The sequence below is a fragment of the Babylonia areolata genome, chromosome 35 (genome assembly GCF_041734735.1).
Source record: "Babylonia areolata isolate BAREFJ2019XMU chromosome 35, ASM4173473v1, whole genome shotgun sequence".
NCBI classification, from domain to species: Eukaryota; Metazoa; Mollusca; class Gastropoda; order Neogastropoda; family Buccinidae; genus Babylonia; species Babylonia areolata.
This window is the reverse complement of record NC_134910.1, coordinates 19304331-19318305: the sequence shown is the minus strand read 5'-3', so window position 1 is coordinate 19318305 and position 13975 is coordinate 19304331. Positions and strand designations below refer to the sequence as shown.

The window sequence follows — 13975 nt, the reverse complement described above, 5'->3', positions numbered from 1 at the left end:
CAGTGCAGTGACACGTAGCGCAAACTTGCAGTGGAGACACACACAGGAATGTTAGCTTAACTAACGCCGCGAACAAGTGAAAGCTTGCCGCAAAGTCAGCTGAGCGCTCGGCTACACATATGAAGTCACCGCTTCGCGGTATACTGACACGAGAAGCAAAATGGCTGATTGAACACTTCCGCTGGCTCCAGTTAGCAAATGGGCTCAAAGAAGGCATGTATTTTTATGACAGTGGGTGCGACGTTCTCTTCCTGACGCGGTGGTCGTTGCGATCGTTGTACTTGGAAGGCAGGTTCCTCACCCTGGAGTGGGGATGTTGGGGCTGTAAAAGGTGGGGTCAAAGCCACTGCCCTGTAAATAGAGGGAGTGGTAAAGTACTGTCGACCGCGCTCCGTGTGGCCGCCATGTTGGGACGACCAGCTGGGCAGGTGTGTGCTATACACAATACACAAGGCTGTGAACGGCGCGCAGTTTGAACAGCCTTTTCGGGAATCAGTTTCTGGGTAATATCCAATCTTAGCAACCTAAATTCCTGGAGCTAAATGCACGGAATATTTTGTGTCTTTTGCAATGCAGGCATGAATTATGAAATAAATAACAATCATTTTGACTTTTGTCATCCACTCTGAGTAGGTAAATTGTGTAAATTGCTTAAAAACAACAACAACAAAAAACATAGTCATAACCCCCCACTAACCTGATGACGACACCACACGCTTTCCTGCAATTGCCATTTTGGCGGCTGTACAGGAAAGCGTGCATGTCGTTGTCAGGTTAGTATGGGGTTATGACGGTGGTTTTACAGACAATTTCTCCACAATTCACCTACTCAGAGGAGGAAGTACTGGCCAACACCGACAGCAGTGGAAACCAAACTGTACGGCACCCTGGAGGAGCTGCGACGGACGGCAGCCTTCATCGAGGACACCGGGCTGCTCATCTAATGGGAGGCGAACGAGGAAGAAGAAGAACCTACTCAGCGTGGATGACAAAGGTCAAATCATTGTTATTTATAGTTATACTTCATGCCTGCATTGCAATACATTAGAAATATACCGTGCATATAGCTCTAGGAATTTAGGTTGCTAAAACTGGACATTATCCAGTTTCTGAATCAAACTTACCCATTGAAATAAAAACACGTTGTTTTTGTCTTCAGGTGTGTGGACAGATAGCGAACTGCCATCCCCACTTCCATGACGGTCATACTGTAGTAACGTTCTTACTATTTTACAAATAATGAACTGAAAGATACGCAGAAAAATAAATTCTAATCAAAAACGCTTTGTTAATCCACATAGAAATTCATTTGTGCAATCATTCATTTGTGCAAACGACTGAAACAAATCAAGAACACAAAGAAGAACCTGCCAGAATGTAAGCTGCTAGCCGTCAGCCGATACCTCCAAGGTGATATTCCGAGAGTCACTGCCGAGGGGATTGGTGGCGGTGCACGTGTAAAGGCCAAGGTCGGACACAGCCATGTGATCGATGCTCACCACGTTGCCATGGTGACTGCCCCACGTGACTGTGGGACGCGGGTTGCCTTCCGCCTCACACCGCATCTGCAGAGGCTCCGAAATCTCCACTGTGGGGTTGGCTGGGAAAGTGATGATCTGTGGTTTTTCTGGTAAATAATGATAATGATAATAACAATAATGATAATAATGATAATGATATGAGCAGTAGAAGTAGTAGTTGCAGCAGCAGCAGCAGTAGTAGCAGGAGTAGTAGTAGTTCTTGTTATCGTAAAGCACTAAATTTTGTGTGCAGACAAATCAAAATGCTTGCACACCTGTGCACAACTCTGATTCATGAGAATGAAATACAAAAAGTACAAATGCACTGTAAACAGAAACCTATATAAACCGTAGACCTGAAAGAGCACAGGGGCAGGAGATGGGTATTTAGGAAAGCAGAAGGTTTTCAGGCTAGACTTGGAAAGAACTGAGTGCAGAGATTTCCACGAAGTGAAAGAGGGAGCTCGTTCGTTCCACGTGTAAGGTCCAGAGACAGAGAGAGCGACGTCTGATTGTGGGATTGGGATTGGACATGTGAAAAAGAGAGGGTGAGTGTTGAGGGGGAGAGGGGGAGAAAGAGAGAGAGAGAGGGGGGGGGGGATGAGTGAGAGAGAGAGAGACAAAAAGAAGAGAGGTAGGGGATGAATGTTTCATTTCCAATGATGACACGTACGCACTGGTGTGTAATGTGAGGGTGGAGGTGGGTAGGTGGATGAGAAGATAGGTGTTAGTGTGCGTTTACATGTGTTTGATTAAGACAGAGAGAGAGAAAGAGTGTGTATGTTTGCGTGCATGTTAGTGTGTGTGTGTGTGTGTGTGTGTGTGTGTGTGTGTGTGTGTGTGTGTGAGCGTTTGGTGGGATACAGAAACTCCACTAAACACCCTGAACAGAGAACGTGGGAACCACAGCCCATGAACACAGCAGCAGGAGCAGCAGCAGAAAAAGAAGAAGCAGAAGAGGAAGAAGAGAACCACTCACTCAAACACTCGCAGCCAGGGCCCAGTGTCTGCCCAGGGTCCCCTCTGGGTCCCGGCTCCCCCTGTTTCCCCCTGTGACCCCAGGTCCCCCCCTCGCCCTTGGCTCCCACCGCTCCTGGCTCCCCCTTGGCTCCCACCGGTCCCCTCGGTCCCCGGGCCCCTGACTCCCCTCTCCGGCCCGGTGGTCCTGCTGGTCCGGGCTGACCGGGCGGGCCTGTGGCGCCTTTGGGGCCTTTCGGTCCCTGTCAGGTGTGGTAAGGTCAGGTGAGGGAAGGTGAGGTGAGGTGAGGTGAGGTAAGGTGAGGTGAGGAAAGTTGAGGTGAGGTAAGGTGAGGTGAGGTAAAGTGAGGTAAGGGAAGGTGAGGTAAGGTGAGGTGAGGTAAGGTGAGGTGAGGTGAGGTAAGGTAAGGTGAGGTATGGTGAGGTGAGGTGAGGTAAGGTGAGGAAAGGTGAGGAAATTTGAGGAAAGGTGAGGTGAGGAAAGGTGAGGTGAGGTGAGGTGAGGTAAGGTGAGGTGAGGTAAGGTAAGGTGAGGTGAGGTGAGGTAAGGTGAGGAAATTTGAGGAAAGGTGAGGTGAGGAAAGGTGAGGTGAGGTAAGGTAAGGTGAGGTGAGGTAAGGTAAGGTGAGGTGAGGTAAGGTAAGGTGAGGTAAGGTAAGGTGAGGTGAGGTAAGGTAAGGTAAGGTGAGGTAAGGTGAGGAAAGGTGAGATAAAGTGAGGTAAGGGAAGGTGAGGTAAGGTGAGGTGAGGTAAGGTAAGGTAAGGTGAGGTGAGGTAAGGGAAGGTGAGGTACGGTAAGGTTAGGAAAGGTGAGGTAAGGTAAGGTGAGGTAAGGTGAGGAAAGGTGAGGTAAGGTAAGGTAAGGTAAGGTGAGGAAAGGTGAGGTGAGGTAAGGGGAGGTAAGGTAAGGTAAGGTAAGGTGAGGAAAGGTGAGGTGAGGTATAGTAAGGTGAGGTAAGGGAAGGTAAGGTAGGGTGAGGAAAGGTGAGGTAAAGTGAGATAAGGGAAGGTAAGGTGAGGTGAGGTAAGGGAAGGTAAGGTAAGGTAAGGTGAGGTAAGGTGAGGTGAGGTAAGGTGAGGTAAGGTAAGGTGAGGTAAGGTGAGGAAAGGTGAGGTAGGTAAGGTAATGTGAGGCAAGGTAAGGTGAGGTAAGGTAAGGTAAGGGAAGGTGGGGTAAGGCAAGGTAAGGGAAGGTAAGGTAAGGCAAGGTAAGATACAATTTTCCTTGTCTGTAAACTCACAAAAACGTGTATTTTTACTGGAGCACATGCAGCATTAAACAGCACAATTACTTTCAAAACATGACTGTTCAGTCAGAGTGTTTGTGCTCAATAGATGCGTATGCACGAGCGCGCGTGTACATATCATTAGTTAAGTGCATGTGCTCGAACATACGCGTGTATATGCACGTAGGCACATAGTCAGTGATGCAGTACAATAGTAAGATTCGTCTGAATTTATGTTGTTGAGAATCCATACAGAACACGAGAAACACTGATCTTCAGTATGTTAAAATCCATTGATTCATGGACAGGGATCCAAATAATAACAATAATAATGGACATTTGTTGAGCGCTTTCCTCCCTTAAAGAGAGCTCAAAAAGCGCTTTACAATAAACATCAAACACACGCGCGCGCGCAATAACTCACAAAAGAAAGAAAAAAATAATGATTTAGCGCACAATAATATATAACATATTCAGAGACTACGCGTATTACATTACATAATATCACACACACACACACACACACACACACACACACACACACAGAGCCGCGCGCGTGCAAGAACGCACACACACTTACTCAAAAACACACTGCACAAACACACACACATACACGCGCGTGCGCGCGCGCTCGCACACACACACACACACACACACACACACAGTGTGTTGAATCTACAATCTGTACCAGTGATAAACCATTGCACACACACACACACACACACACACACACACACACACACACAACCAAATAAACAACAAAACCAAACCTATCCAAATACCATGTCTCCTTTTGGCCCAGTGGTGCCTGTCACTCCCCGAGTTCCCACAGGACCTTGTGGTCCCCGGGGTCCAGTCTCCCCAGGGTCTCCCTTCTGGCCTGTGTGTCCATGGTCTCCCTCCGGACCTGTCTGTCCCACTGCTCCCTTTTGACCCGCGTCGCCTGCCATACATTGTGCTTGGTGTGATTATTTTGACCCGTTCTGTTAGCAATCATGCTTGGTGTGGTTTTGACCCGTATTTGACGGGTTCGTCCGTCACAGTTCCAGCGTCGGCAGTCCGCAGGGAACCATCGATGTTAGGTCGCCAGGAGGCCACACACCAGAGGAGACCCTGCACTGCTGCCGAGTCACTTCGGTGTTCAGTGGTGCCTGTTCTGATTTAACGTACTTAGGACACCACCTACTAAGCCCCCTACTAACGACAATAATGGCTTAGTCGCGGAGCCAGACTGAGTCAGCGTCCCTCCCAGAGTGGAGACCGCCACCACGTCCCTCAAACAACAGCCACCCGTGAATCTGCCGACACTGACGACATTGACAGGACTCACCCCAAGCATGGAAGTGGAGGGGTATCGAAACTGAGGTCACCATGTGAGCAGGGCATGAAAGGCCACAGGCTTTGAGACTGTTTTGTTAATATTGATGATGATGAAGGAGGATGAGGATGACGATGACGATGTTGCTATGGAGGTCCATTTTGGTTTGGGACTGCGTGACAAGGCTGTACTCTACGCTTCCTGTCATAATGATATCCCGGCGTTAACCAGGCCCGAGAGATACAGACACTTGCAGTGTTGGTCAGGTAATTAGAGCAAAACACCCAAAGACGCATCCTTGAAGTGGATGACACTCGACTGTGTGGTGCCAGTCTCCCCATTTAAGCCCACAGCACACTCAACTCTGGGTAGGAGCCGGCCACGGGCCGAAAAACCCAGCTCCGCTGGGATTCGAACCCGCGTCCTCCCAGCCGTCAGTCCGCGACGCTAACCACTTCGCCACGGCGGCTGGTTCGTTTGTCATACAGTGTTCGCTCTCTCTCTCTCTCCCTCTCTCTCTCACTAAACACACACACACACACACACACACACACACACACACAGCGAGCAAAACACACGCATGCACATGTAAACACACACACACACACACGCACGCACGCACGCACGCACACACACACACACACACACACACCACATACACACACACACACACACACACACACACACCACATACACACACACACACACACACACACACACACACACACACACACACTACCACCACCACCAAACCTTTTATATCAAATACTGTTGTTTTCCTCTTAATTCTCAAGCTGTTTATCGTCAGTTACCTGCATTATCACATGACAACACGAAATGCTGAGGAAATGTGTATAAACGTCCACACCCGCTATCCATGGGTTAATGATTCAAGTGCGAAAACACCCAACACATACAAATCAGACAACATAAAACATATGCTGTAGCCTACCTGTCAACCCAGGTGCACCCTTTTCGCCTTTGGCACCTGTACTCGTAGAAAACAACATAAAACCTACCTAAGTTCATGCAAAGACACACACACACACACACTCTCTCTCTCTCTCTCTCTCTCTCTCTCTCTCTCTCACGCACACACACACACACACACACACATACACACACACACACACACACACACGCATATACGTACTATGAAACACTCACGCCCGTACGCTCATGTCTACACATACAACATACACACGCACGCACGCACGCACGCACGCACGCACGCACACAGACACACATACACACACACACGATAGGAAAAACAAATAAAACTGCACGCAGGAAAAAATACAAAAAAATGGGTGGCGCTGTAGTATAGCGACGCGTTCTCCCTGGGGAGAGCAGCCCGAATTTCACACAGAGAAATCTGTTGTGATAAAAAGAAATACAAATACAAATACAAATACACACACACACGCACGCACATACGCACTATGAAACACTCACGCCCGTACGCTCATGTCTACACATACAACATACACACGCACGCACGCACGCACACACACAGACAGGCACACACACACACACACACACACACACACACAAACACACACACTGACGGGCAGAGGGGCGCACACACACACGCATGTACCATCCCACCCCCACCCATCCCCCGCCCTCCCCACCTCACCGTCCCACTCCTCCCCTCACACACACACACACACACAACACACACACACACACACACACACACACACACACACACACACACACACACACACACCTATGCACATCATATTACCTTGCTGACAGATCTTGCTTTCGTTTAAACAATGACTGGCAATGACGCGCTCCTGAAAACAGGCATTAGCAGGTCTGCTGAGTGAGACACCTGCATCTTTTTATTGTATGTTGCTTTACTGGCTATACAAGTTTGGATTAATCCCATGAGTCACGTCTGTTGAGTGAGATTTCTGTACTGTTTTATTGGCGAAATAAGTATGAATCTATCCTCTTATAATCATCGGGTTTATTGGGTGAGATTTCCGCACTGTTATATTGTTGATTGCTTCATTGGCGAAATAACTTTTAATCAACCTAATCCTCTTATCATTGTCCGGTCTGTAGAGTGAGATTTGTATATGTTTTATTGTTTGTTGTTTTACTGGCGAATTTAGTTTGAATTTATCCTCTTCTTCCGTTTCTCCTCTTCTCTTCGTCATCTTCACTGTCCCTTCTTATAATACATCGTCTTGTTCTTGTGTGTGTGTGTGTGTGTGTGTGTGTGTGTGTGTGTGTGTGTGTGTGTGAGTGTGTGTGTGTGTGTGTGTGTGTGTGTGTGTGTGTGTCGTGTGTGTCAGTGTGTGTCAGTGTGTGTGTGTGTGTGTGTGTGTGTGTGTGTGTGTGTGTGTCAGTGTGTGTGTGTGTGTGTGTAATCTTTTTTCTCTATATATACCAAACTCTAATGACCTTTTTTGGGGGGAGGGGGGTGTTACCATTACGTATGGCATTTTGGACACAGAGCAAAACATTGTTAGTTTATTGAAAAGAAAGAAAAGAAAACATAAAAAAACAACAACAAAATAACAAAACTCTGTAGGGATCTTGATCTTTTGAACTCATGCACTGGCGACTAAAATCAGGCAAACACTTGTTAATTTGTTTTCTATTCATTTATTCACATATTTATTTGTTTGTTTATTTATTTCGTTGTTTGCTTGCTTGTTTGTTTCTTTGTTTGCTTGTCTATTTACCAGTTTCATTGTTTGTTACCTGTGCCTTCAAGAGGTCTGTCAGGATGGCGTCATAAATAGAGTGACGTCTAAATCGCGTGTTTGGTGTGTCGTCATCGATCTGAATGTCGTCATCTGCTGTGTCCCTGTTCAGGATCTGTAACAAGGAATAAATTTCATTAAGCAGTAAAACAATGAATGAACGAACGAGCTCTAGAAAATGACAACCAGCTAACTCACGTTGCCTTCTAAATTGTATTGAACTTATTGGATTGGACTACTTGTCACACAAAGTTCATCTGTGTGAAATTCGGACCTCTCCCCAGGGAGAAGGCGTCACTTCAGTGCAGAGACACCATTTTTTGTCAGCCTGCAAGTGTATCAGCTTTACTTTCAAAGTGGGTTTTTTCTGTAGCATTTTGCCAAGGAAAACCTGTTTGTTGCCCTGGGTTCTTTTACGTGCACTAAGTGCATGCTACACACGAGACCTCGGTTTACTGTCTCATCCGAATGACTTGCATCTAGACCACCACTCAAGGTCTAGCAGAGGGTGAAGAAAATCTGGAGAGTGTGGGTTCCATCCAACACGCTCTGATTCTCTCACATTCCAAGCGGCCGGATGCCTTACCACTAAGCCACCACTCCACTTCCCATTCTCAAGAATATACAGTACCCCCGAAAACGAAGTATGGCTGCCTAAATGGCGGGGTAAAATCGGTCACACAGGTAAAAAGACCACTCGTACCTTTGAGCGAACGAAGGACATGAACATGAATACATAAGAAGAAGACGAAGACACAAGAAGGATTACATTGATCGAAGTCTCTCAGCCATTTTCCCGTTGCTAAACAGCCGAAGCTTTTCGATCAAGACGTGCCCTAAAGTGTCATTCGCAGACGGAAAATCTAGCAAGCATCACAACTGTCAAGTTAATTACAACCTTGACAGGCCAGGTTTATCTATTAGTAATGTTTACTGGAGCAAGTCAAGGTTTATTGGAGCTTGTGCAGGCCAAAGGTTTATTGGAGCAACGACAGGCCATGGTTTATTAGAGCAACGACAGGCTATGGTTTATAGATTGGACATGGTTTATTGGAGAAATAACAGGCCAAGGATTATTGGAGCATTGACTGGATATGTTTTATTAGAGCAGTGACAGGCCAATGTTTATTAGAGCAATGATAGGCCAAGTTTTATTGGAGCAATAACGGGACATAGTTTATTGGAGGAATGACATGCCATGATTCATTGGACCAATGACAGGATATTGTTTATTGTAACAATGACAGGCCAAGATATGGTGGTGTGTCCATCGAGATCGATGATGACCATCGTTGTCATCCAGCTGGGTGATGGGGGGAGGGTGGTGGTGGGGTGGGGGGGAGGATGCTCATGAATCTATCTGTGAATGCGCAGATGGCTGAATAGTCCAATCTGCGCACGAAATGTTCGCTGACAGTTGGGGCAGACAAAGACAGGCATACCATTGTCAGGGAGCTTGTCTGCCCGTGACTTTCTGGCCTGCCTCTTCTGAACAGCTGCAGCAGTCCTGTTGGCCTCGCACAACTTGGTACCTTTGTGCACAGCAGTGTGCCATTTGTCACGGTCCACTGCAGATTCCTCCCAGGAGTCAGGGTTGATATCAAACGCTTTCAGAGAGACTTTCAGAGTATCTCTGAAGCGCTTCTTCTGACCTCCGTGTGATCTCTTCCCTTGTTGCAGCTCGCCATAGAGCCTTTTGGGCAGCCGATGGTCTGGCATGCGCACCACGTGTCCAGCCCAGCGAAGCTGGGACTGCATCAGGATGGTGAAGATGCTGGGAAGGGTGGCTTTTGCGAGCACCTCTGTGTCTGGGGTCTTGTCTTGCCACTTGATGTTCAGTAGCTTCCTGAGGCATGTTGTGTGGAAGTGGTTCAGCTTCTTGGCATGTCGTTGGTACACTGTCCAAGTTTCGCAGGCGTACAGTAGTGTGGGGAGAACTACTGCTCTGTAGACCTTTAGCTTGGTCTCAAGACTAATGCCTCTTCTGTTCCAGACATTTGCATTGAGTCTACCAAAAGTTGAGCTTGCTCTTGCAATCCTGACGTTCACTTCATCGTCGATGGTCGCATTTCGTGACAGTGTGCTGCCAAGGTATGTGAACCGCTCCACCGTACTGAGTCTCTGACCGTTGACTGTGATGTTGGGCTCAACGTAGGGTTTCCCTGGGGCTGGCTGATGGAGAACTTCAGTTTTCCTCGTGCTGATGGTAAGGCCGAAGTTCCTGCTGGCAGTGGCAAACTTGTCGACGCTGAGTTGCATGTCAGCTTCAGATCCAGCGTTGAGGGCACGATCATCAGCAAACAAAAAGTCTCTGATGATGTCTGTCATGACCGTTTTTGCTTGAAGCCTTCTGAGGTTAAACAACTTGCCATCTGTTCGGTACTTTAGGCCGATTCCAACATCGCCATCTCTGAAGGCATCAGTAAGCATTGCAGAGAACATGAGGCTGAACAGCGTTGGAGCCAGGACGCAGCCTTGCTTGACACCATTTGTGACAGCAAAAGGAGCAGATGTTTCGCCTTTGTCCTGGACTCGAGCCTGCATGCCTTCATGGAATTGGCTGACCAAGGAAATAAATTTCCGAGGGCATCCGTACTTGGCCATGATCTTCCACAGTCCCTCTCTACTCACGTTGTCGAAGGCCTTAGTGAGGTCGACATAGGTGGAGAACAGATCAGCATTTTGCTCCTGACATTTCTCTTGCAGCTGCCTTGCAGCAAACACCATGTCGGTGGTTCCGCGCTCTTTCCGGAATCCACATTGGCTCTCAGGCAAATGACCTTGGTCAAGGTGTGCTGTGAGGCGGTTTAATAGGATCCTGGCAAGTATCTTGCCTGCGATTATTGTAACAATGACAGGTCAAGATATATTGAAGCAATGACAGGACATGGTTTATTACGGCAACGACTGGACATGGTTTATTGGAGCAATGACAGGACATGGTTTATTACAGCAACGACTGGACATGGTTTATTGGAGCAATGACAGGACATCGTTTGCTGGAGCAATTATAGGATATGGTTGATTGGAGCAATGGCCGACATGGATTATTGAAGCCATGACAGGCCGAGGCTGACTGGAGCAATGACAGGCCATGGTTTATTGGAGCAATGACAGTACATGGTTTATTACAGCAATGACAGTACATGGTTTATTGCAGCAATGATGGGATATCGTTTATTGGAGCAACGACAGGACATGGTTTATTGGAGCAATGACAGGCCAAGGTATATTGGAGCAATGACAGGACATGGTTTATTGGAGCAATGACAGGACATGGTTTATTGGAACAATGACATGATATTGTTCACTGTAACGATGACAGGCCAAGGTATATTGAAGCAATGATGGGGCATGGTTTATTGTAGCAATGACAGGCCAAGGTATATTGTAGCAATGACAGGACATGGAATATTGGAGCAACGACAGGAGATGGTTTACTGGAGCAATTTTATCCTCTCATTAACCCCACTCCTTTGTCTATGCAATATATATATGCATGTTTGTGTGTGTATATGTGTGTGTGTGTGTGTGTGTCTGTGTGTGTGTGTGTGTGTGTGTGTATGTGTGTGTGTACATTCATCACCTTGTGAAAGACTTTAGATGATGGCAGACGTTGAGCAACGTCCAAGAGCAACCCCTGGAGACGGAAATGGCTGTGAGTGAGCTCCCTTTGGGACAAGCTCTGCCAGACTGTGACGGCGATCAGGGCCGATAACTGCACCACAGCCATCAGCCACACACACTGCAGTGTCCGGGACGCCATTTCTCTGAGCTGTGGGCATCAAAGTTCCGCAATGACTGCTGATGATGATGACGATGATGATGACAGTGATAAGCAGCGACAGCATCTTTTTTTTTTCTTTTCTTTTTTTCTTTTTTTGTTTGTTTGTTTTTTGCTGCCCCATCATCTGCATTGGTTTAGTGATATCACTCCCAAGCCACTCATTTCAAGTCCCCCATACACAACCATGCCCGGGTTCGTCTGTCGCAGTCACAGCATCGGCAGTCCACAGGGAACTGGCAGTGCCAGGAAACCACACACCAGAGGAGACCCTGCACTGCTGCTGAGTCACTTAGTTGGTATTCAGTGGTGCCTGTTCTAATTTAAAGTACTTAGGACACTGCCTGATAAGCCCCCCTACTAACGACAATAATAGCGTAATCACAGAGCAAGACCTAGCGAACGTCCCCCATAGAATGGAGACAGCCACCACGTCCCTCCAACGACAGTTCACCTCGAGTGGATGGGTATCGAAACTGAGATCACCAGGCCATGAGAAAAGAGCGTGAAAGGTCACATAATTTGGGACGGACGAACCCGGGTGTGGCCGTGTATGGGGGAATCTAAATGAGCGGCGTGGGAGTAATGCCACTGAAACGGTGCAGATGATGAGGCAGCAAAAGAAAAAAGAAAAAAAGGAAATGTAAGCAACACACCGAAAGACTCATCCGTGAAGGGGATGACACGCGACAGTGTGGTCCCAGTCTCTCCATTTAAGCCCATAGAACACTTGGCAACTCTTGGTAGGAGCCGGCCACGGACCGAAAAAAAACCCCACTTCCGCCGGGAATTGAACCCGCGTCCTCCCAGCCGGAAGTCCGCGACGCGAACCGCTTCGCCCCAGCGGCTGGTACAAGAGCAGCAGTTAGTTGTTGCAGATCTAATTCTTTTAACTTTTTGTTTCGCTATATCATATAAATGTAAAATGGCCAAGTGATGTCCACAGAGGGCGAGTTCTGTTCGCTGTCTCTGGCGAAGTGCTGACGGTCTGCCTTCAGTTAAGCCTACGTGTTGTCAAGTGACTGCACTTTATATGTTTAATGTTACATGTACTTGAGCCAAAAGAGAATTTTCTGTGTGTTCACAGACAATAAAGTTGTTTCCTGCCTTATCTTATCTCTTCCGCATCCACGCTAGGTTTCAGTCGAATTTTCAAGATATGAAACTCTGGATGAGAGTAATCGGTGTTAATTAATCAGCCGACGACTAACTGTGCCACTGTGATCCATGCAATAAGACTTACAACTGGTCCGTTAATTAATCAGCCGACGACTAACTGTGCCACTGTGATCCATGCAATAAGACTTACAACTGGTCCGTTAATCAGCCGACGAATAACTGTGCCACTGCGGATCCATGCAATAAGACTTACATGTGGTCCACATTCAAGCACTAAGGGTTGAAGCCTTGAGAAAAATCACCACGTTTACTGATCATCGGTGGGCGAAACTGGGTTGATCCTTGTGACGTGTAATGTGTGCCCCGCCCCCTTTCTTTTTATTTTTTATTATACTATTTTCAAAATTTGATTAAAGCAGATGTGGTGCATCGTATGTCAAAATGTGGATCAGTTTGTACGCCAGGACACCTCCTTTGAACTGAAACCGAATAATCTCGATACAGCAGCAACATAAGCAGGAGTGGTAGCATTTGTTGCTGTTCATATGATTGTTGTTGTTTTAACAGGGGCAGTAAGACTAGCAGCAACAGCTTTATCATAACAGTGATGGAAGCAGAAGACGATAGGACAGTTGATAAAGATTCCATCTTTTCTTAGGATCAGGTTTCTGTCACTTTCACAAGATTTCTCATAGGATATTTTGGTGCAAATTACAAACTTATTAGTTTATTAGCTGAAGGAATGAAAAACGAGAGATGAGCAGGGAGAAGAAGTTGATGATTATGAAAACGATAGCGGAGAAGAAAATGCTGCTGATGATGACAGAGACAGACTATGATGATGAAGACAGAGACAGACTAATAATATGGCAGGCGGACAGACACAAAACTTACTGGAGACGTGCTGAGAGGAACACAGTCAGCAGAACACGATAGAGCATTGAAACATCTGGTCTTTATCTTTTGGGGGAAAACAGAGCAGAAGCCTTCTGCAGTTAACCTCGTCCATTAAAAAATAATTTTAAAAAAGAAAGACAAAACAACACAAACTCTCCAGAGTACCACTTTGATAACACAAGTGAAATGGTAGCAACACACTGAGAGATATAGGCAGACAGATAGAAAAAGACGCATGTGAATGTACACATGTGGCTGCGAATGCGTGTGCTCCTTTACATGATAAGTAGAGCATATGCCTCTTTTCTCAAGCACTCTTTTTTTTTTATCAAAAAAACGTTTGGCTTTCCACTGTAAGACAGGTATACCGTACAGTTTGCTGCAGATACATTCTTTAATGTACGATTTTT

At 46.8% G+C, this 13975-nt stretch overlaps 1 protein-coding gene across 5 annotated transcripts; it reads right to left on the bottom strand.

Annotated features, from left to right (window-relative positions):
• Positions 1 to 1255: 1255 nt before the first annotated feature.
• On the bottom strand, positions 1256 to 13750 carry LOC143277920 (uncharacterized). 5 transcript variants are annotated; one of them, XM_076582888.1, is made up of 8 exons: positions 12206 to 12826; positions 11352 to 11540; positions 7764 to 7880; positions 6793 to 6844; positions 5995 to 6030; positions 4507 to 4667; positions 2500 to 2740; positions 1257 to 1627 (listed from the first exon to the last, which is right to left on the bottom strand). In XM_076582888.1, the coding sequence occupies exons 1-8, from the start codon at positions 12260 to 12262 to the stop codon at positions 1386 to 1388; spliced, it is 1095 nt and encodes a 364-aa protein (XP_076439003.1). In that variant the 5' UTR covers positions 12263 to 12826; the 3' UTR covers positions 1257 to 1385. The 5 variants fall into 5 exon arrangements, with proteins under 5 accessions (XP_076439004.1, XP_076439003.1, XP_076439005.1 ...); XM_076582890.1 differs by lacking the exon at positions 12206 to 12826 and adding an exon at positions 13563 to 13750 and having other exon boundaries at positions 1258 to 1627; XM_076582893.1 differs by lacking the exon at positions 12206 to 12826 and adding an exon at positions 12922 to 12980 and having other exon boundaries at positions 1258 to 1627.
• Positions 13751 to 13975: the final 225 nt, after the last annotated feature.